This window comes from Mus pahari, chromosome 14 (genome assembly GCF_900095145.1).
Source record: "Mus pahari chromosome 14, PAHARI_EIJ_v1.1, whole genome shotgun sequence".
Taxonomy (NCBI): Eukaryota; Metazoa; Chordata; class Mammalia; order Rodentia; family Muridae; genus Mus; species Mus pahari.
In genome coordinates, this window is record NC_034603.1 from 48,562,777 (window position 1) to 48,583,783 (window position 21,007).

Sequence of the window (21,007 nt, forward strand, 5' to 3'; positions counted from 1 at the left end):
TCCTCCTCCTCCTCCTCCTCCTCCTCCTCCTTTTCAGTTAGCTCTTCAAGGATTATGGCACAGCAATGGAGAGCTAACACAAATGCCACACCAGCTATCTTATTCCATCTTTCAAACACTATTATGCCCATTGCACAGATGAGGAGACTGAGAAGTATCTGAGATTGTACAGAGCTACTCCATACACAGGGGAAGAAGGGCTTAGATGGCGCTTTCTCTGATTTAGGCTTCTGTTCTTACCCAGCTCTCTGGTGGAGATGAAGCATTCTATTCTGCCTAGGGCTTCGTGTGGGTGACAGATGTTGCTAGGAGCATTTGCACAGGGACAGGAAGGGCTTTGCTGCATCTGGTCCTGTGCACAGTCACTGCTTACAAGGAGTAAATATGATAGTGTTAGGAAGAGTCACCCAGGAGGCACACATGACCCAGAGGCAGTGATGCAGCTGCTAACAGAAGGGAAAGGCCAATGTGTGTTAGGAAGGAACTAGACAGGAAGTGCAAAGCCTGACGTACACCCAGGACCAGGGTGTGTTTTTGATAATGTGCTACATATGAAGTTGATGTTAAGTGGCTCCATTTATTGTACTTGGGACCAGGAGAGAGGCTGTGTTCCAACACTCAGGTAACTGGAAGAACTATTAGCTTCCTGGTTTGGTGATCTGGCTCTTGTGTCAGCAGGTGTTGAGTTCCTCTCCCTGTCCTACTGTGTACCACTGACAGACCAGCGAATTGTCTTACCTGTCCAAGGATCCTTCCTTCACAAATGTAATCATATTAAAATTTCAGGGTTGGTGACAGGATCAAAAGGTCTATGTTGTGCCAGGTGCTCAATATAGATGCTCAACAAATGTTCCTTTCTGATGTGGGTAGAACATGAACTTGCATCTGTAAAGGCTAAGAACCACTCCTATCTTTTCCTTCCTCACCCTAGTCAGCATCTAACCTGCTTCTCTTTTCTAGTTATGGGCCTCAGCTCTCGATTTGGGGATGCCTGCTACATGGTTTGATGTTCATTCTTGGTGAGGCGTGGCCATATTTTGGTGAGACTTCCAGGAGACTGCCTCCGCTTCAACTCCCACTGTGAAGGCTGAATGTCCGGGGCCTACACAGCACATGGGATCAGAGTACAAGGTTGGAGGGGATGGTCAGAGTCCTCCAGGTCTGTGGTGTGCAGAGAAGTCAGCTCACTCCCTAGCAGGGATCCTTAGTCTCCTGGTGTTTACGTAGGCACTGATATCTTCCATAGGTTCCATTTCCACGTGGGACACGGCACTGGGTTCTGTAACTTGCAAGGGGGGGGGGGGACACCGAATGCCAGACAGTCTTCTCTGGTGGCGCTAGAGATGCTTCAGTGGGGGTTGGAATGGCAGAAGTTCTAGAAGAGTGGGTGACAGTGAGTGGGCTGGGAAAGGTATGCAGTATCTAGAACCCCCTTCTCTGCTTAGCGGGTGGGTAGCATGTGGTTCATGGGGGGGGACGGACTCACATCATCTGCTCTGGGTGACTGCTTGTATGCTTGGTTTCTCTTTCGGAAAATGTTCATTTGTGTCACACCTCTTGTGTCGCCATAGAACCTCAGAGCTGGCCACGAAGGTCATATAGTTGAACTTCCCAGCTTAAGCCCGTCCGTCATCCAGCCATTAAGGCAAACAGAAACAGTTCATCTAGGAGATGCTCCAGGATATGAAGACACTGCCCCTAGTGCCTTTTTCTGATACTTGCTGCTGTTCTGTGACCTTTCCCTCACCGACAGGCACAGAGCTCCAAAGGTCCGCATGAAAGCACTTCAGAGGGTGATAAAACCACTCCCCAGCCTTCTCTTCCAGAGAGGACACCAAGAATCAGAAGCAAAGCTCTTGCTCCTCCTCCTTCCAAGTGCTGGGGAATCAAACATGGCTTGGGTTCACTCTACCACTAAACGGTGTGGTGCATAGGAAGACGGGATGTTGACATTCAGTGTCCTCTTGTACTCGGTAGGTTTCTATTGCTGTGAATACCATGGCCAAAAGCAACTTGAGGATCAAAGGGTTCCTCTCACCTTACAGGCTGTAGTCGTCCATGAAAGGAAGTCAGGGAAGGAACTCAGAGCAGGAACCTGGAGGCAGGAACTGAAGCACAGATGTCAGAGGAGTGTAGCGTACTGGCTTGCCCCTCATGGGATGCTCAAGCCTGCTTTCTTATACAACCCAGGACCGCTTGTCTGGAGGTGGCATCCCTTGCAGTGGGGTAGAACACTTGTATCACATGCAGGAAGCCCTGCATCCAACCTCTAGCAGGGCAAAACAGGAGCACAAACAAACACACCAAATTAAACACAAAGATTGGGGTCTGGACGAGCCTATAGGCTCTGGTTTGCAGATACTGCATCGTGTTGATGGAGAAATCATCTGCATCCTTTGGCTCTTGTCATCTTGGGTCCTTGCAAGTGGGGTTGTTTTAGATCTGGACAGACCACCCACGTTTTACCCAGGCTCTGCCTTTTCCTCAGGGCAGATCAGGATATAACTAACCAACCAGAGCCCATTCACTTCCCATTGTAAGGCATGGTCTTTATAGACTTTGGGATCCTTACCCAAAATAGTCCAAAGTCTGCTTCCTAAGCCTTTGAGGACCACTGAAATCCTAAGCTGCTGCTATCAGCTGGCATCTTTAGGCCTGAAAGCAGCCTGTTGGTGACTATTAGCAGCCTGGATTGTGTCCTGACCAGTGAGGTATGTTCTCTTTGCAGTAGGATTTCTAGGATGGGGTCATGGGCACGACTGCCTGCCAGGGTCCTGGCTAGGCAGTGTTTAGCAAGACTCTTTAAGTTAGGCTATTGGTTCACTGTTTGCCCTGGGCCAGGTTCTTGCCCCAAAATGTGTGCTGTATGTCACTGACCCTGACACCAGTTTCCAGGGTTATTGCAGAGGAGGGTAGCAAGGCGCAGAGAAGTGAGGTCAAATCGCTCACAGCTATTGAGTCCTTACAATCAATCTGCACACAGCAGCTAGGGCAGCGACCCAGCACTGCGTAAACCGTGGGAGCTCCTACCCCCACCCCAGGATGGCCAGCTGGAGGGCAGTGGGTGTGGGTGCATCCTGCCCTGCCTTCCGTGGGTGCACGTGGAGGGGTCCTCCGATCGCCAGTGACTGTCTCCCAGCTGCCCAGGCCTCCCGGGACGCCAATCCCCAGGGGCCTGGCGGGGACGGCGGCGCCTGGCAGCGGGGGATTTGGGTGCGCTGGCTGGGCCGCCCCGCCGGGGGTGGATCTGGGTCGTCGGCCCGCCCGCCCTCCCGGCATGCCCTGCTGCTGGCCGCTGCGGGCAGCACTCGGACTTGGCCTTGGGGGGATCGCGGGGAGCCGTAGTACCCCGGAGCTGCAATTGAGGTGGGTGAGCACGCGGGGCGGGTGGCTGGTGGCCGGTGGCGGGTGGCGGAAAGGCTCTCTGTGGGCTGCCGGGACACTGCTTTGTTCTGCCCTGCGGAAACGGAGCAGTGCGCAAGTTGGGGACCAAAGTTGAGCGCGCGTGCCAGTCTTTCCTGGGGGGCGGCAGGCGGGCCAAGGGAGGGAGAGAGAGTTGGACCTTGATGGGTTTAGAATCAAATGGAGGGGGAAGGGTAAGAGGGAGATGGTACGAGAAAGAGAGATCCAGAGAGAGAGGAAAAGTCACGGAGATAGAGAACACACAAAGAAGGAAAAGCGCACAAAGGAACGCCCACACAAGAGGGCTCGCAGAAGGCGGCTGAGGGAAAGTTCAAGAAAGCAGAGACCTCAGAGAAACTACTGAAAAAGAGAGAAGAGGAAGACGGCACTCTCTTGCGGGGTGGTGGTGGAGCTTGGAGAAATAGGGGCATGGAAGGGACTATGTGGGGAGCCTGGAGAAAGGGATATATTGGAGGGAAACATCTAGAGAGGAAGACATAAATAAGGAGGAAAGAAAAGGGTTAACATTGCTAGACAGGGAAAGGACAGTACAGAGTGTGTCTAGAGAAACTAAGGCAAACCTGTTCCCTCACCTTCCTGCTTTCCCAACAGAGTGTAAGATGAAAACAAAACAAAACAAAACAAAAACTAAAAAATTCTGTGAGAGAGCAGCTTTTGCAGACCTCTGAGGAGGCTTCCTTGGCAACTTAAGCCAGGAAAGTCCCCACCCTGTCTACCCAGTCCTCAAAATTCAGCTCAATCATCCCCAGGTCTTCGAAGGAGGCTTTTCTAGAAAGTGCCATGCAAATTGCAATCTCTTTATTACCCAAGCCTGCACATAGCCCAACACAGTCGCGTCCTTCTTCCCCACCAGTTCATTGACACGGGGGAGGGGGGGGAATCTGCGTCTTCTCGTCTCTAGTCTTCAGAACTCAGTGTTTGCTGCAAGCAGATGGCCGCTACGTGCTCCCCAAGTGACCATCAAGAGAGTTTGAATTCTCAGAGACGTGCACATAAATGTCACACATAGACTAAGTACTGTGGCGGGCCAGCCTGGGGTCCTACAAACTGCTGAGGCAGTACACTCCTTTCTGTAGGTCTGTAGGTGAAGAAACTAAACCCAGGGAGGGAGGAAACTTTTTCAAAGGGATGCCTTTGGGAGGCCTGCCCTGAAAGGATGCTGTGATGACCACTTCTCTGAGATGCTCTGGCCCGAGTTTAACACAGCCTGATAGACTGCGTCACACTGCAGGAAGTAATGGCTCACGTTCAGGATGGTGGTCCCAAAGGATTGCATCGTGTGATGATGTCATAGCTGGTCTTAGTTTGTATAAGTTCAGTCTCTGGCAATGCATTTCTCAGAACGGAAAAGCATCTTGTTAAGCCATACCTGACTGTTGGTGTGAGAGAACCTGCCAGATGGTGCTGCGCAAGGAATACTCCACTTTCCTTGTAAGTTTCCAGCTCTGAAAAGTGTTAGTCACAACCCACCACAGGGTTTTCACTCTTCCTTAGAAAGGAAAAGGAAGGTGACTGTTGACTTTACTTTGGATGGATGGCTTTCTGCTGGCCCGCTATGTAGACCTGGACGCATTCCTTAACCTCCTGGAATCTCAGTTTCTTCACCATAAAGTAGAGATGCCCCATATGATCGTTGCTAGGCTCCATCCGGAGTATCTGACACAGAGGAGCTAGCTCCTCGCTGCGTACAACCTTCTTCCATCCTGGCGTTATTTCACTTACATGACTTACAGCATGAAGACATCAAGGCAGGTGCAAATGTGTCCTAAGCTTCAAAACTTAGCTCATTCTAACTGGAAAATAACCACTTACCATAATAGAGAAGGGAGATTCGGGCGTGGTCTGAGATGCCCTTGGGTTTGCAGGGGATGTGAGGGGGAACCTTGCTACCCTTTCCTTCCCCATTGGCCATTTCCAGCAGGTAAGACCCGGCCGCCCCTCCCCACACCTGCCTTGTCTTTACCAGGCCTGCTTGACTTTATGTTCCCTCCAGCTTCTACTTGCTCAAAGGATGTGAGTGGACTGTAGCTGGGAGCCCCTGGAAGCATGGAGACTGTGGTGATTCTCGCCATAGGTGTGCTGGCCACCATTTTCCTGGCCTCGTTTGCTGCTTTGGTGGTGGTCTGTAGGCAGCGCTACTGCCGGCCTCGAGACCTACTACAACGTTATGATTCCAAGTGAGTAGACTGTGATGGGGGAGTTGGGGGGGGGCAGGGAGCTGGGGGGCTGACAACAGGAAGCCAGAGGGACAGAAGGAATTTGGAGCTGACCACTTCTGCCCAACCTATTCTCTCTTAAGAGGTTCCTGCAGGCCACACTTCATACTATAGACTCCAGAGCTTACGAACATTCCTTAAGCATACCAGCATCCCAAGGCACCCCTTTCTCTGTTCATTCGGTCGTGGAGAAGTCACTGAATGTGTGCCCCTGACACAAAAGCCCTGTCTTTGCGATGCTAGCTGCCTCATTTGGCGGAGGGATGAGCCAAAGCCCTTATCAGCCAAAACCCTGGGAACAGATATTTGACGCCCACACTTAGCCACACACCCAAGCAAAAGGTATTCCAGGTCATGCAGTCCCAGCACAGGGGTGCCTGTCTCCTTGCATAGCAGATTTCTTCTTCATCATGCATTGTTGTGTGAAATTGATTTTGTTAATTAAGACCAGTTTAGGGATTTTGAGCAGAGAGATCTGTAATGGGTGTTAGCAACCAAACTTAGGTTTCTGGTGTTTACCTTAACTCTGTCAGCATCTCTTGTGAATGCCCATTTATATGTCCCTGGGAGGCTCTGCTTTGCAAAGAATGTTTCTGTAGCTTGGGTTCTACTGAACCCTGCAGTGAAGGTGGATGTAGTTTGACCAGAGGGGTGGCTCCCAAGAGTGATTCTGCATACATGTTATAGAGCACAGGTAGATCTGGGTGAACAGTATGGGAGCCTTTCCATCCTCACATAGGTTTGAAGGGAAAAGAAAAGAAGGCCATTTGTTTTGTCTAAGATTGTTTTTGCCAAGATTTTTGTCTCAGTGTATATATAGCCTTGGCTGTCCTAGAACTTGCTCTGTAGACCAGGCTGGCCTTGAACTCACAGAGATCTTCCTGGCTCTGCCTCCCAGGGGCTGAGGTTAAAGGTGTGTGCCAACCCCCACCCTGCACTCCGGCATAGGGCATCTTTGGAATTGTGCTAACTCTGCCCTTTCTCCAGCACTTCAGCTTGTCTTGCTTCACTTGCGTTTTGGTCTGCCTTCTTGACCCATTGTTTACTGTGTGCCTTGTCTTGTGCCGTGGGCACATTACAGTTGGATCTGTATCCAGGGCAAGCGTTCTCTATAACAGAATCCATAAGATAACTTACCGTAAAGAGAAAAGGTTCATGGGCTTAGAGATTCTGGGCCATGATCAGATGGACTTTCAGCATTTAGACATCTGATGGCGCTGCCAGATAGGAGTTCATGGAGAGACAAACTGCCTACCTCATGGTCAGCATGCAAAAAAAGAGACAAAGGAGAGAGCTAGTGTCTCACAGTCCCCTTTAGGGTCCAGACTTAAAGCCCTCCCACTAGGCTCTACCTCTTAAAGAATCCATCTCCTAATAGTGCCATCCAAGGGAACAAGACTTTAACTCACAGGCCTTTGGGGACATTCAAGATCTAAATTATAGCAGTTCAGAGTTACTCGTCGTGAAACTCTAACAGTGGCTATCCCTTCTAGGCCCATTGTGGACCTCATTGGTGCTATGGAGACCCAGTCTGAACCCTCCGAGTTGGAGCTAGATGATGTTGTCATCACCAACCCCCACATCGAAGCCATTCTGGAGAATGAAGACTGGATCGAAGATGCCTCGTAAGGCCACGGGAAACTTTCGCTTTCTAGTTCTCTGGGATGTCAAAGGGACTTCTGGGTTCCTTCACAGAACACTTCACTGGGCACTCAGAGCTCTTCCCCTGCCCCCGTCATGAGGAGTGTCAGCATGGGGCATGGCCGTGTTTATTCTTGTCCTGTTCCTTTCACTCTGTAGTCTTGAAGACCCAGGCAGTAAGATGTATGGCAGACATCATTAGAAAGCACCCCCGGTGGCGTTGGGTCATCTTTGGACTGCCCAAGGATTCTGGGTCAGCTTCAGGCAGCCTTTGCTCTCAATGTCCCAAGAGGGGCTGTCTGTTTAACAGGATAGCTCTTTGAGAAGTGTGTACCACTTCTTTTCATTAACCTTTTATCTTTTTGTTTACTGATACACACTTATATCAGGGCGCTATTTACAGGATGTGGGGCCAGGCCCTGGTGACGTCAAAATGACAGGAGATAGAACTGTTCCAAAGCCAGTGTCATAGAGGCTTTAGGGGGTCTCCGTGTATGGGGAGTGGCACAGGGAGTTAGCGGGGTTCAGATCTGCCTGGGGTAAGAAGATCAAGGTAGCTTTGAGGAAACATGTCCCAGAGGGGTGCATTTGAAGAAATGTTTAAAATTGTGCTTGTGCTTCATGTTGGCATTTTCATACATGTTTATCACGTATTTTAATCATACTTCCCCCCATTACTATCTCCCATTCCCCTCATACTAATATGATAACCTTCTCTCCCTAAGTAGTCTATTATATCTTCTTTTATGTTGTGTGTGTGTGTGTGTGTGTGAGAGAGAGAGAGAGAGAGAGAGAGAGAGACAGAGACAGAGACAGAGACAGAGACAGAGAGAAATAGAGACAGAGAGACAGAGAGACAGAGAACAAGTCCCATTTAGTTTAATTAGGGTTGCTTATAGGATCATGGCTATCCCAATAGTATCCACACATCTAACGAAGAAAATGTCTCTCTTTTTACTTTACTTAGCAACCATTAACTACTTATAAGCCCTTATGGAGCATGAGGCCTCATAAGCCCCTCCCCTGAGTGGGTGCTTTTTGACTTGGGTTTGCAAAGGGGAACTCACCAGGTTGAGTCTAAGGGAGACATTAAACGTTGAACTTGGTGGGTGGTGACAGAACTGGCTGGAGGAGTGGGTCGGCTGTGTATGCTATAGCACTGGGGAATTCTGCGTGGAGGTGTTGTCTGCTGTGCCCCTCTGGTGCCGGCTGAAGAACAGAGTGGGTAGCTGGATGGAGTTGGGTACTTCAGAACAGTACTGATAACTTTCCTCTTGTCTCCCCAGGGGCCTCATGTCCCACTGCATCGCCATCTTGAAGGTAATATTCAGATTTCGCTGTGAAGTCATGGGCAGTTGTGGGAGCACCTCCAGTATACATGGAGCACTGCAGGTGTACATGGAGTTGACCTTGCAACGGTCCCTTGTTAGCCTCATGTTATAGTTCTTTGTCTGCTGCCATCTCTCCCTATTGGGTCTGTTTTGCATTATCGTTATAAACGTCCGCTTTAGGCTTTTCCCCAATCTAGTCCTCTTAACACAGTGTCTTATGGAAGGGACAGCTTGGCAGTCTCCAGTAATAATTTTTCCAACCATGGGGAAGGTTGGGTGTCTGAGGTCATGAAGCTGTAGCAGCAAGGGCCTCCCTGGGGTCCTTTATTAATTCTGAGCTCAGTCCAGGGAATGCATCCTGTCTTTGGGTTTCGGTTACTACAGGATTTCCCCTGGCTTCCTTGGTGACAATAGTCAGGCAAATGAGACCATCAGAGTTACAAAAAACAAAATCCCAAGTTACAAGCTCTTCCACTTGGAGGCAGACTTTGGTCTTTGAAGGCTTGGAAGGTTACATCCAAGTTCCACCGTTGCCATCCGCACGGTTCTTGCGTTCGTTTCTCAACTCTCACCTGATATTGTCTTTCCTAATAGAATAATAACAACATGCAAATATTTAGCAAAATGCAAATGTGAGTTTCTGCACATCAGCAACCTTATCTCTTTGCCTACTAATTATTCAGTATTTCAAAAGAGACAACTTGCTCTTTTCTCTAGGGTCACTCGGTACAGGATATTAAAAAGCCCTGTATTTGCTTCTTCTTTGGCTATCTCTGTAGGAAACTGTTGCCTCCGAGTCAGGAAGTTCCTTGGATGTATAAATATGGCTATACATACAAATATGGTTAGAGGCAAAGGAAGCTAGGGTCACAGACTGGAGCGGTAAACCATATTACATTTCCCTTTGCCCAGACATGATGTGTCCTGGGCCTTGTTTTTCCCCTGTCCTTTTCCATCAAAGGGGGGAGGGCCCCTCTTCTTGGATTGGGGAGCTCAGAAAAAGAAAAGGGCTTCTGAGCCTCCTCTTGAGACCCCGGGATGCCTTTGCTCCATCATTTCCCCCGTAGTGGGAGAGTGGAGAGCCTGATCTTCCTCCTCAGTGGCCTCTTGGCCACTCTTCTTCCTGCTTCCTAGCCCCGAGTGCCAGCAGGTATAGAGGCATGCTTGGTTTTAGCGTAAGGGAAGACAGAAAAGGGCCACATGCCTTGGAGCTGGCCAGTAGTGCGAGAGGAAGAGGAAGAAGCCCACATGTTGCCATTTTGCCTTTGCCCTGCTTTTTCCAGCCCCCCCCCTTTTTTTTAATCATCACCTGGACAAACGTACTAATAACCCACAACCCTCAAAAACTGTCAGCATAGTTGCCTTTTTTTTTTGGAGAATGTGCCTAAGGAAAACAGTTGCCCTTTGTCCAGCCCTGTTTTTGTGAACACCCCACTGGAGATATTATCCATTTAGAAGTCTAAACCATGAGGTAATAGAAAGGTTCTCCCCCAAGTCAAGGTGGTAAAATTGGAGCGCGTGATTTTTCTTAGATGGATTATTCCAGCTTAGTCCTCATTGAGCTGAAATTCTGTTCTTGACCTCAGTGCCCCTACTCCTACAGCTTCTACCCAGGCTATATTGGCTTTTTTTCCACCCCATTTCCTCTCATCACTAGGGTAGGAGCCAGTTTACCGGCGGTGCCCAGGGTGGGGCCATGTTTGTCTTTGTCAGGGTGCCAGAGCCCTTGGTGTGGGGGGTGGGGAGCCAGGTCATCCCCCTCACATCTTGTCTCCTTGTTATATTAGATTTGTCACACTCTGACAGAAAAACTTGTTGCCATGACAATGGGTTCTGGGGCCAAGATGAAGACGTCAGCAAGTGTCAGTGACATCATTGTGGTGGCCAAACGGATTAGCCCCAGGTGAGTGGCCAGTGGATGTGAGGTCCCACAACTCCACAGGGGAAGCTGGGGTAACCAGCCAGCTGGTAACCACTGCTTTAAACAGTAGGCCTGCAGTCTCCGTTCTCCAGACCCCCAGTGCACACAGAATTGTCTACCATGGGTATTCCTAACCTAGGGTGGTCACTCATCATTTCTCTTACCAGCGTAAGCCCTTTAACAGCTTGGTATAACTGGGCTGACAGAGTCTGCCCTTACCCCGGTCCGCCTCCCTTACCCTGCTACGCAGTGGCTGTCAGCAGGCACATTTCCCACTGGCTCCTATGCTACATATCCCGTAACTTTGCAGCCATGCCCTTAGGTCCACCTTAGGCGTTCTGGGGACTGGTTTGGGAGATACCTTTTTTCCATGGTAGCTCTCATTTGCTGCTTGACTCTCATCCTAGCACTGGGTGGGAAGGGAAGCCACAGCCGCGCGTTCAGACCTCCTGAATTCCTGGCTGTCTGCAAAATCCCCTGTGGGAGGTACCCGGCAGGGCCTCAGTCAACAACTACACCCCCTCAGTTGGACTGGATTTTGCAAAGAAAAATAAGGCCCTTTTCTTAGAGCGAAAGGACCTGCTAAATGCATGCTGCCACCTGGTGGCTGGTATGTGGATTGGCTATCAAATGACGGATTCCAGGAAAGTGTGCTTATCAGTCTCCTGACCCCTCGGCCTTGAATGGCCTCCACTGTGCATTCCTGGTGTCTGGGTTAAGTCACAAGCAACCAGGCTTTTCTGTCTCAAGAATAACCTAGTAGGACTCAGGAGGAGCCATGCGGCGGATCCTCTGAGAAATACAAAGACTTGGTGTACTTGAATCTGTCTAGGTAGTCGGCGAGTTGAAACGCCGAGAGGGTGGACACAGGCCGGAATAGCTCCTGTCTCTGGAGTTGCTCCAGGGGTGTAGATACCTGGTCCGCATCAGTGGCTGCATGAGACATGCCCACCCTCCCGGGCTCCAGCTTGTACCAGGCGTTACCGCTGCTCTCCCACCATATTTAGACCGTGCGGTGCTCCTATCTGCTGGGCCCCTTCCTTGTGCGTTTTGTTACTTCTGAGACGCAGCTTGGGCAGGCCCCGAGGTGCAGGTTATAAGTAGGGTGTTAGGGTGTTGATTTCTGAGAGGGGACGGGGTTAACAGTGTGCCAAGGAGTGAGTGTGGCATTGCCAGGAGGGCAGAGCTCTCCGCAGAGTGCCCTGGACAACCTCACTCATGTTTCTTGCCAGAATCCTCTTGTTTTCTTCATTTGGCCTCATGCGTTCGCCCTCTGGCTGATATTTGTCCCCATGTCCTTCCTGTTTAATTTTCTCCATCTGTCATGATGATGATTTATTATTTCAGGGAGACGGTTTCTGCCTTGGGCTCTGCAGAGGGGGAAGGGGCTAGCTGGGTGGGATGGACACATGCTGAAGACGGCCATGCCTCTGTCCCTGCTCGCCAGCTCCTCCGGCCTGAGAGTGAGGGCTGAGTATTTTTCTTACTGCTTTTAGAAATCAAATTATACAGGTTTTTTTTTTTTTTTCCCTTTGTACCAAGTAATCATGGGAGCAAAATCTTGTACCTCACAAATCAGAACAGGTAGAAACATAACTTAAAATATTAGCCATGGACTAACTATCCAGGATGGAAAATACACACATACACACAGTGGAGAGGTTTGAACTCAAATTAAGAGGTGAGGAGAGGTGACTATTTTTTTTTTTTTAGTGTTCTATGTCACTGTATTTGCATATTTAAAAAATGCAAAAGTAATAAATGCTTATAAAAGTTAAACTACTTCAGAAATAGATTATCTGAAAAGTGAGGTGCTCCCTAATTCCACTCCCTCCCAATTTGGGGAGATTAGCCACCATTAAGTGGAGAGTGTCCCCTTAGATGTCCCCTCCTGCATTTCATAGCTTTGGTTATATATATATATATATATATATATATATATATGATACAGCATGCTCATGCTTGGTAGTTACCTTTTCAGTGTCGCAGTTATCCCGAGCGTCGCTCCCCATGTGCGCGACCTCACACATTTTAACCATTGGGACGAAAGCAAAGACAGAGAGCAGGGAGGGATATTTCCCAAGCAGAATCTGGAGTCTTTCTGTTAGACTCCACTGGGTATGCAGAAGCAGGTAGAGAAAGGACCCCTAAAGGTGGGTGTGTAGCGCCACCAGAGAAGTCTGGAGTGACGATGGCAAGGAAGGAGGGAGGAAAGGGGACTAGTAAAATGCTGACAATAGTCCCATTGCCTCCCCCCACCCAGAGTGGACGACGTCGTGAAGTCAATGTACCCTCCACTGGACCCCAAGCTCCTGGATGCACGGTGAGAGGGAGGATGTGTGACTCATCTTGTCTCACTTCAGGGTCGCTATTATCAACTATGTCAGGTGGGCTGCTTGGGTTATTAAGAGAGGATGTTTTTCCAGATTTCCAACCACCCCCTAGCTCTGGGTGAGCCATGCAGTGAGCTGAGCCTGGCAGGTGATAGAGCCCAATCTCCTCCCTGAATCCCTAAGAGGAAGTTGCCAGCCTTGTGTCAGCCTTGGCCCTGCAGGCTTAACTATGCTAACTGGGCCTCCCTGCCCTCCACGCCCCATTCCTTCCTCTGATCTTTGGACTTACCCAGACGCCACACCTTGCTGGAAGCACTGCCCAGTGGGGCTGTGGTGAGGTGAACCGAGCAACGAGAACATGTAACACACACGTCAGCCACAGTGGAAGACACTCCCCATCAGGTGTCTCAGGAACCCATCCTCCTCACCCTCCTCCACTCCCCAGAATGTACTCAGCCCTACCTGGTGTAAACCCATAAAATACCTACCTACTGTCTCCATTTGATTGGTGAGGCTCCCACTGACATGTTGTGTAATGGTTGCCGGGTGGCGAGTAAGTCACGACATGTCTTGGGTTTCTCTGCCCACTCTTAGTGCTGCTCAGCTTTTCCCATGGGTTAGTAATCAATAATGGAGCCCTGAACACATCTGGCACCATATAAAATCATTTCAGAGTGAATCTCTCAAACACACACACACACACACACACACACACACACACACACGCAAAAACAAAAACAAAAACCAGAGAAACAGCAACAAAACCCTCCTCCTCAATTTGATTTTCAATTACATTTTCTTTAGCGTTGAATAAGCCAGCCCCAGGCTTATTGATTTGTGATCAATAAGGGATGCTCACTGAAGAGGGATATATATAGCCCATCTTTAAGTGGGCTGCAGTTAGAGATGTGCTCATCCAATTGACCACATCTAAACTGTTTCATAAAACACCCTTCTGGGAGCTGTTAATGGGTGTGTTGCAGAAAGCCTCTTCTACCCTGGGAAATATGTTGGCCAGTTCTCCCATTTCCCCATGGAGTTATGTTAATCTCATCAAAGGCTCTGAGACCTTCTGTTAACCATGTTTAAGCCAGCCCTCCCCTATGTGTGGATCCACTGTGTTAAGTAACCGCTCACCTTCCAGGGAAGGGTTTCCAGTTTGGGGAGCACTAACCTAGAGTGTGTACTCATTTGGGCTTCTGTGCAAAGTTCCTCACTTTCTACAGAGTCTGATCTCTCTCTCTCTCTCTCTCTCTCTCTCTCTCTCTCTCTCTCTCTCTCTCTCTTTTTGCCCCCCCCCCAGGACAACTGCCCTGCTGCTGTCCGTTAGTCACTTGGTGCTAGTGACCAGGGATGCCTGCCACCTAACCGGGGGCCTGGACTGGATTGACCAGTCACTGTCTGCTGCCGAGGAGCACCTGGAAGTCCTTCGAGGGGCAGCCCTGGCTTCTGAGCCAGATAAAAGCCTCCCCAACCCCGAGGGCTTCCTGCAGGAACAGTCGGCCATTTAATCGTCTCTGAGGCCCCGTTTTTTTGCCCCTGGGTGAACCTTCTACTTCCTGTAGTTTTAGTTCTTCTCTAGAACTCTGGCAGCCAGCCCTGGGTGCAGGGTAAAGTTGAGAGCCTCACACTGGATGGCTCTGCTGCAATGGCAAACAGTGGCTGGAGAGTGGCAGTGTAATCCCATAGTTAGAGGAGATGCCCTGTACCTCTACAGTAGAGCGCAGAAAGCTGCAGGGCTCGCTGCTACATTTAGTTCATTTTATGTTTCCAAGAAAATCGAGCTGCCCTCTAAGAATAGAGAGAGTTCATATCAAATTAGAATTTCTGGCTTCTGAAAATCGAGGCGTGGCAACATGGACAATCAGAACTAAGTGGCTAGGTGGAGATTGTCTCTTTGGGTGACCCTTGCTCTCCCCTTGCTAGTTTGTTTGTGTTCAGTGCTTTGGTCCCTGAAGCATCGGAGCTCCCCACCCCGCTTCCCATGTATCTTCCACTTTCCCATTTGTGTTAGAAGATGTTTCCTTTTTATCACTATACCTGCAGTTTCGCTTTACAACCACCAGGCGAATAGTAAACTTGTTCTGTTTTCCTCAAGTGTGTAGTTACTGAATCAAGTGTATTTGTGGGGAATGCATTGGAATGTGTACGAACTGAGGACAGATGGAGAGGTCCCGAGAATCTTGAAGGTGCTCTGTATGTGTGTGTGTGTGTGTGTGTCTGTCTGTCTGTCTGTCTATCTGTGTGCATGTGTCCTTTATTTCTGGAATCTCTTGCAAATACTCAAAAAAACGAAAGGTACATTTTTTTTTTTATTGCTTGGCTTCGTTTTTTATTTATTTTTATTTTTTAAAAAATATTTATTTATTTCTTGTATATAAGTACATTGTCACTGTCTTCAGACACACAAGAAGAGTGAATCCTTGGGCTGGAGAGATGGCTCAGTGGTTAAGAGCCACTGACTGTTTTTCCAGAGGTCCTGAGTTCAACTCTCAGCAACCACATGGTGGCTCACAACCATCTGTAATGGGATCTGATGCCCTTTTCTGGTGTGTCTGAAGACAGCTACAGTGTACTCATGTCCATAAAATAAATAAACAATTCTTTTTTTAAAAAGAAAAAAAAGAGGGCATCCCATATGGTTGTTGGGAATTGAACTCAGGAACCTCGGGAAGAGCAGTCGGTCTTAACCACTGAGCCATGTCTCCAGCCTCTTCTGTGGGGATCTTGTCCTCACCCTGAACCTTGACTTCCATCATCACTTGCTCCTATGACCTGGGCTTCAGGCTCCATCCAATGGTCTCAACAGGACTTCAAAGCATGTCTACTAGTTTGAAGGTTCCCTCAGGTTTGGCAGGAACCACGTGGACAAAAGTCTTATAGAGCACAGCACCCTTGGGCAGACTAGTGACTGGATCCATAGCCTCTGAGTTTTGGGGCTTGGGCACGTAGACTTCTTTCATGTAGCAGACTATCCCCTCCTCCAGGGCATACAGGCACTTATTCCTCCCAAGTCCCACATGAGCGCCTGGTGCCATCTGAACTGATGTTAAGTACCAAGGATGTTGCCAACATGAACGTAGTGACCTTCCATTTTCTTAATACCATAGTGATTTCCCACCAAGGTTCTTAGTGCTGCCACCTGTCTTCTTGGATGTGCGTCTGACAGCAAGTGCCGTCGGTGCTGTGGGACTCAGAAGGGCTGTCACTGCTGCCTGAGTCCTCAGCATAAGCACCGCCATGGCCAACCCAGCCACCACCGCCATATTTGCTTCACATTCCTTGTTTTCTAAACTGTAGCTTTGAATTTGAGATCCTCCTGCCTCAGCTTCCACAGTGCTGGGATCACTAGCATCTAATGCCACCCCCATTGATAATGGGCACTTCTCTGACCTGAGAACTCAGTGGGACCCAGCTCGAGGGCCCCATACTCCAGATCCTGTGATTCCCATCCCACTGATCGCACTTCTTTCCACATTTACAGAAGCAGCCTTGGACCTGGATGCTGGGACAGGCTCGCTGTTGCCCGGGTCTTATCTTTGTCATTGCATTCTCTCCTGGCAAGAAGGCAGCTCTGACCAGCACAGTATGCACCCCTTTTAGACTGCAGGGTGGATTCCAGGGGAAGCTTGTTAAATGCCTCCTTCTATCAATGTCCTAAAAGTGTGCTATGCAGTTACCTCCTGCCCTGCTGGAAGCTGTGACTGGGAAATGTCCAAAGCAAACAAAAACCCCATTCTGACTTTTTTACTTAAGGCCTCCACAGACAGTTCTCAGGGCCCGACTTTGGTCTTTGTTCCTCCTCCTTTAAGATCAGGTAGCATCACTGGACATCTGAGGTGACAGTGGGTGCTACTGTGGTAAATGTCCTCTGGATCTGAACCCTTGTCCTGAGCTCGAGAGAAGCAAGTCTAAATTGGTATCTCAGGTGTCATTTACTCTGGGTGGAGGATGGGAGTGGGGTACTCAGAGTTCTTTAAGGTAATGTCTGCCATTGCTTACCTTTCCTGAGCCTGGGAGGCCTGTCACCCATCCTGGTATACCCTCTGTCAGGAGGACAGATTGCTCAGGGCTCAGGACCTGAGGAGTGTTTGTGGTTGGGGAAGAAGAAAGGAGAGAGGAAGGGAGAGAGAGAGAGAGAGAGAGAGAGAGAGAGAGAGAGAGAGAGAGAGAGAGAGAGAGAGCATGCATGCACGTACAGGCACATGTGTTTTTACATAGGCCAGCTTTTCCAGTGCTGTGCAAATGAAAAGCCTTTGTACACTGTATACAGGACCCGGGCAACAACAAGCCAGTCCCAGCTACACCTTTGGGGTAGAAGGTGACTCCATTCCTTCTGACCCTTGGGGATCTCGCTGAAATCAGTGCCTGCTTTGGGAGGGATTGATGGTAAGTCCGGATCTCAGGAGTGTCTCTGCTGGGTGTGGTTTGCCAGGTAACAGATGCATGTCATGTCCCCAGCTGAGTAGTCTCTGTGGAAATGGTGATAGAGCCATTCTCCCTTGGTTTCATCCTCTCTCACCCTAGGACCACTGGCCTCAAACTCTTAATGAAGAGACGACTCCCGAGGAGTAGGAATCCAGCATGAAGTCAGCAAGAGACTTGGAGTCAGAATTAGGTTTGGGTTTGTGCCTGGTCCTTTACTGTGGGAGCTGGGACAAGTTCCTCAGCCTCTACGGCCATTTGCTTTGCTCATCTGTAAAGTCAAGGTTACTGCTTTTTACTTTGGTGTGTCAATCAGATGAGATGGGGGGGGGGTATGGAATGTCCAACTGTGCCCCTGGTCCTGACTAGCCAGTGTCAGCTCTGCTGTCCTGACAAGGCTCTATGTTCTGACACAGGTGGCTCCAGACACATCACACTAGTTACTATGGCTGTGTTCGAGTGTGTGCCATTTGTGGGTGAAATGGTTGAATGGGGCTAAAAGTCTAAAGCAGGGTGCCGGGGAGGTGGCTGGCTTGGTCTATAAAGCACTTGCCATGCTAGCATGAGAGGGTGAATTCAGATCCCCAGGACCCACATAAAAAGCTGGAGGAGGAGGCACACATCTGGAATGCCAGAGCAGGGCAAGGTAGAGCTCATGGACCAGCCAGCCTAGCCAAATTGGTGAGCTCTGAGTTCAGAAATAGACCCTGTCTCCAAAAATAAGGTGGAGAGCAATGGAGGTCACCTGACATTGACCTCTGGGCTCTGCAGTTTTTATGCACCTTCATGCACACTTCATGCACACACAGAGACACAATCTAAACTCACTATAGTAGGGAGAATAGTTTAGTCTTATTTCTGCCGCCCCTCCCTCCCATGTATGTTTAGGCCACCAAGACTTTCATGTTATTGGCTCCACAGTGGTCTCTTGATGTTCAATGGACTGGCTTTGTACAAACCTATATTCCCAGAAAACCTTCCCCAGCTGCAAAGTCTATGGGACAGTTCTCTTGGCTTATAGCTTGCCCCGGTGCTCTCTGAACCCCTTTATTCTGGAGCTTCCTTATCTTCTGAGACTGTGCCCACCAGGGCCTGGTATTTAGAAAATGACTCCAAATTCTAAGGTCCTGAGTTACCTTCTGACCTTGGAAATTTGGGGATTTATCAGATGAAGAATTTTCATCCAGCGTCTACCTCCCTCTGTCTTTTTTTTTTTTTTTTTAAGATTTATTTATTTTATGTATGTGAGTACACTGTTGCTCTCCTTAGACACACCAGAAGAGGGCATCAGATCCCATTACAGATGGTTGTGAGCCACCATGTGATTGCTAGGACTTGAACTCAGGACCTCTGGAAGAGCAGTCAGTGCTCTTAACTGCTGAGTCATCTCTCTAGCCCCCACTCCCCATCTTTCTTTTTTTTTCTGTTTTTTTTTTTTTNTTTNATATTTTCTTTATTTACATTTCAAATGCTATCCCAAAAGTTCCCCATACCCTCCCCCCGCCCCTGCTCCCCTACCCACCCACTCCCACTTCTTGGCCCTGGCCTTCCCCTGTTCTGGGTCATATAAAGTTTGCAAGACCAAGGGGCCTCTCTTCCCAATGATGGCTGACTAGGCCATCTTCTGCTACATATGCAGCTAGAGACACAAGCTCAGGGGTACTGGTTAGTTCATATTATTGTTCCACCTACAGGGTTGCATCCCCCTTCAGCTCCTTGGGTACTTTCTCTAGCTCCTCCATTGGGGGCCCTGTGCTCCATGCAATAGCTGACTGTGGACAGGCCTATTAGAATCACACCAGACTTCTCACCAGAGACTATGAAAGCCAGAAGATCCTGGACAGATGTGATACAGACCCTAAGAGAACACAANTGCCAGCCCAGGCTACTATACCCAGCAAANCTCTCAATTACCATAGNTGGAGAAANCAAAGTATTCNATGACAAAACCAAATTCACACAATATCTATCCACAAATCCAGCCCTTCAAAGGATAATAAAGGGAAAGCATCAACACAAGGACGGAAACTCCATCCTAGAAAAACCAAGAAAGTAATCCTTCAACAAACCTAAAAGAAGACAGCCGCAAGAACAAAAACACAACTTTAACAACAAAAATAACAGGAGGCAAACTCCCCATCTTTCTATTGTGCCACCTCTGAGGGAGGTATACTGTGCTAGATGCTGGGGACATGGGACAAAAGGAACAAGCTCTCCCCGTGAGGAACAAGAGAAACACAGGAGCAGCAGGCAAAATCCAGGCTGAAGCTGATGCTGTAATGGAAAGGCTCTCTTCAGACATACCAGAACATTGTACTGGTTGGCTTTTTCTGTCAACTGGCACAGGCTAGAATGAGGTGGGAAGAGAGAACTTCAGTTGAAAAATGTCCCTACTAGACTGTCCTGTAGGCAAATTTGTGGGGAGTTTTCTTAGTTCTTGACTGATGTGAGAGGGCCCAGCCCATTGTGGTTGGGGCCACTCTTGGGTGGATGATCCTGAGTTCTATAAGAAAGCAGGCTGAGGAAGCTCCAAGGAGCAACCCAGTCAGCAATACTCTTCCTTTGTTCCTGCCCTGACTTTCCTGGATGATGGACTACAAGCTGTAAAATGAAATAAAACTTTATTCCCCATGTTACTTTTGGTTAGTGGTTTTAGTTAGTTAGTTAGTTTGTTTGTTTTTGTTTTTAATCACAGCAACAGAAACCATAACTAGACAACCATTGAGAGGCACATGGCTTCCAAAGCAGGGAGAAGACACAGGGGGAGTGGGGCAGAATCCAGGATGCTGGCCAATGCCTACTGGAGATCTCAGGGGGATGAAGATGTGTCCTGGGCATCCAGGACAGCATCAAAGGGCCAGGGGCCAAGAGAGCATGGCTAGCTTGGGAGATGCAGGTGCCTGGGAAACTGGGCAGGTTGGAAGGACATCAGAAAGGGTATCTTAGGTGATATTAGGAACCCAGTGCCTCATCTTGAGTATAAGGGGCACCACAGAAAGATGTGAGGCAGAGGGATGATATGGTCACATTTGCAATTTAGAAAGACAGAATCCATGGCTCTGGGCTCCAGGACTCGGACACTTACCTCCTGCCCTTGAATGCTTACATTCTCACAAGCCTGGGAGTCTTAGAACTGCATCATAGCTTAAAGGCAGCTGGGAAGCTTGTTTGGAACAAAGAAGAGGGGCTTGATAGCAGAGCTCGACACGCTGTGCTGTCTGCGTATGGGGCTTGGGGCCTCTGTGCTGAAACACTTACGACCAGTGCTGAGCATCGATACAAAACCAGCTCCTTTTGGCCTCTGCCCATTTGCACCTCTCTGTTCATTTTTATAATTTGTGGTGCTGGCAATGGTGTCAAGAGCTTTACCAGTGCCAGGCAAGCATGTTACCATTAAACCACACCCCAGCCCAGCTTATCTGTGCATGTGTGTATGTTCAGTGTGCGTGCACGTGCATGCGCATGTGTACATGCACCAGGAGCTGTTCATCTTGATTCTAGTTTGGATTTTTTTTTTTTTTCTTTTTTGCCTGGGACTTGGTGATTAGGCTAGGCGGGCCAGCCAAGGTGCTCCAAGGACTCTGCCTGTCTCCGTCTTCCCAAGTGTGGGGATTAAGAGTGCATGCTGCTAAAAAAAAAAATGGTTTTTAAAAAATTCAGGTGCTAGAGATTGAACTCAGGTCCTCACGCTTGCTTTCGCTGACTTAGCTACCTCCC

At 49.0% G+C, this 21,007-nt stretch overlaps 1 protein-coding gene and 1 pseudogene across 1 annotated transcript; one reads left to right on the plus strand and one right to left on the minus strand.

Moving 5' to 3' along the window:
* The first annotated feature begins 3,257 nt into the window (after positions 1-3,257).
* On the plus strand, positions 3,258-14,962 carry Tmem98 (transmembrane protein 98). The gene is made up of 7 exons (XM_021213262.2): positions 3,258-3,366; positions 5,417-5,600; positions 7,133-7,264; positions 8,567-8,600; positions 10,399-10,514; positions 12,796-12,855; positions 14,169-14,962. Exons 2-7 carry the CDS (start codon positions 5,470-5,472, stop codon positions 14,374-14,376), a joined length of 681 nt encoding a protein of 226 aa, XP_021068921.1. The 5' UTR covers positions 3,258-3,366; positions 5,417-5,469; the 3' UTR covers positions 14,377-14,962.
* A 684-nt stretch (positions 14,963-15,646) lies between these two features.
* On the minus strand, positions 15,647-16,131 carry LOC110331836 (annotated as a pseudogene).
* Positions 16,132-21,007: the final 4,876 nt, after the last annotated feature.

Excerpts from the sequence above, each read along its gene's own strand:
- Tmem98 (XM_021213262.2), top strand. The coding sequence starts at position 5,470 with ATGGAGACTGTGGTGATTCTCGCCATAGGTGTGCTGGCCACCATTTTC. Across the intron at positions 7,265-8,566 it reads GACTGGATCGAAGATGCCTC|GGGCCTCATGTCCCACTGCA; the intron begins GTAAGGCCACGG and ends TTGTCTCCCCAG. Across the intron at positions 8,601-10,398 it reads ACTGCATCGCCATCTTGAAG|ATTTGTCACACTCTGACAGA; the intron begins GTAATATTCAGA and ends TTGTTATATTAG.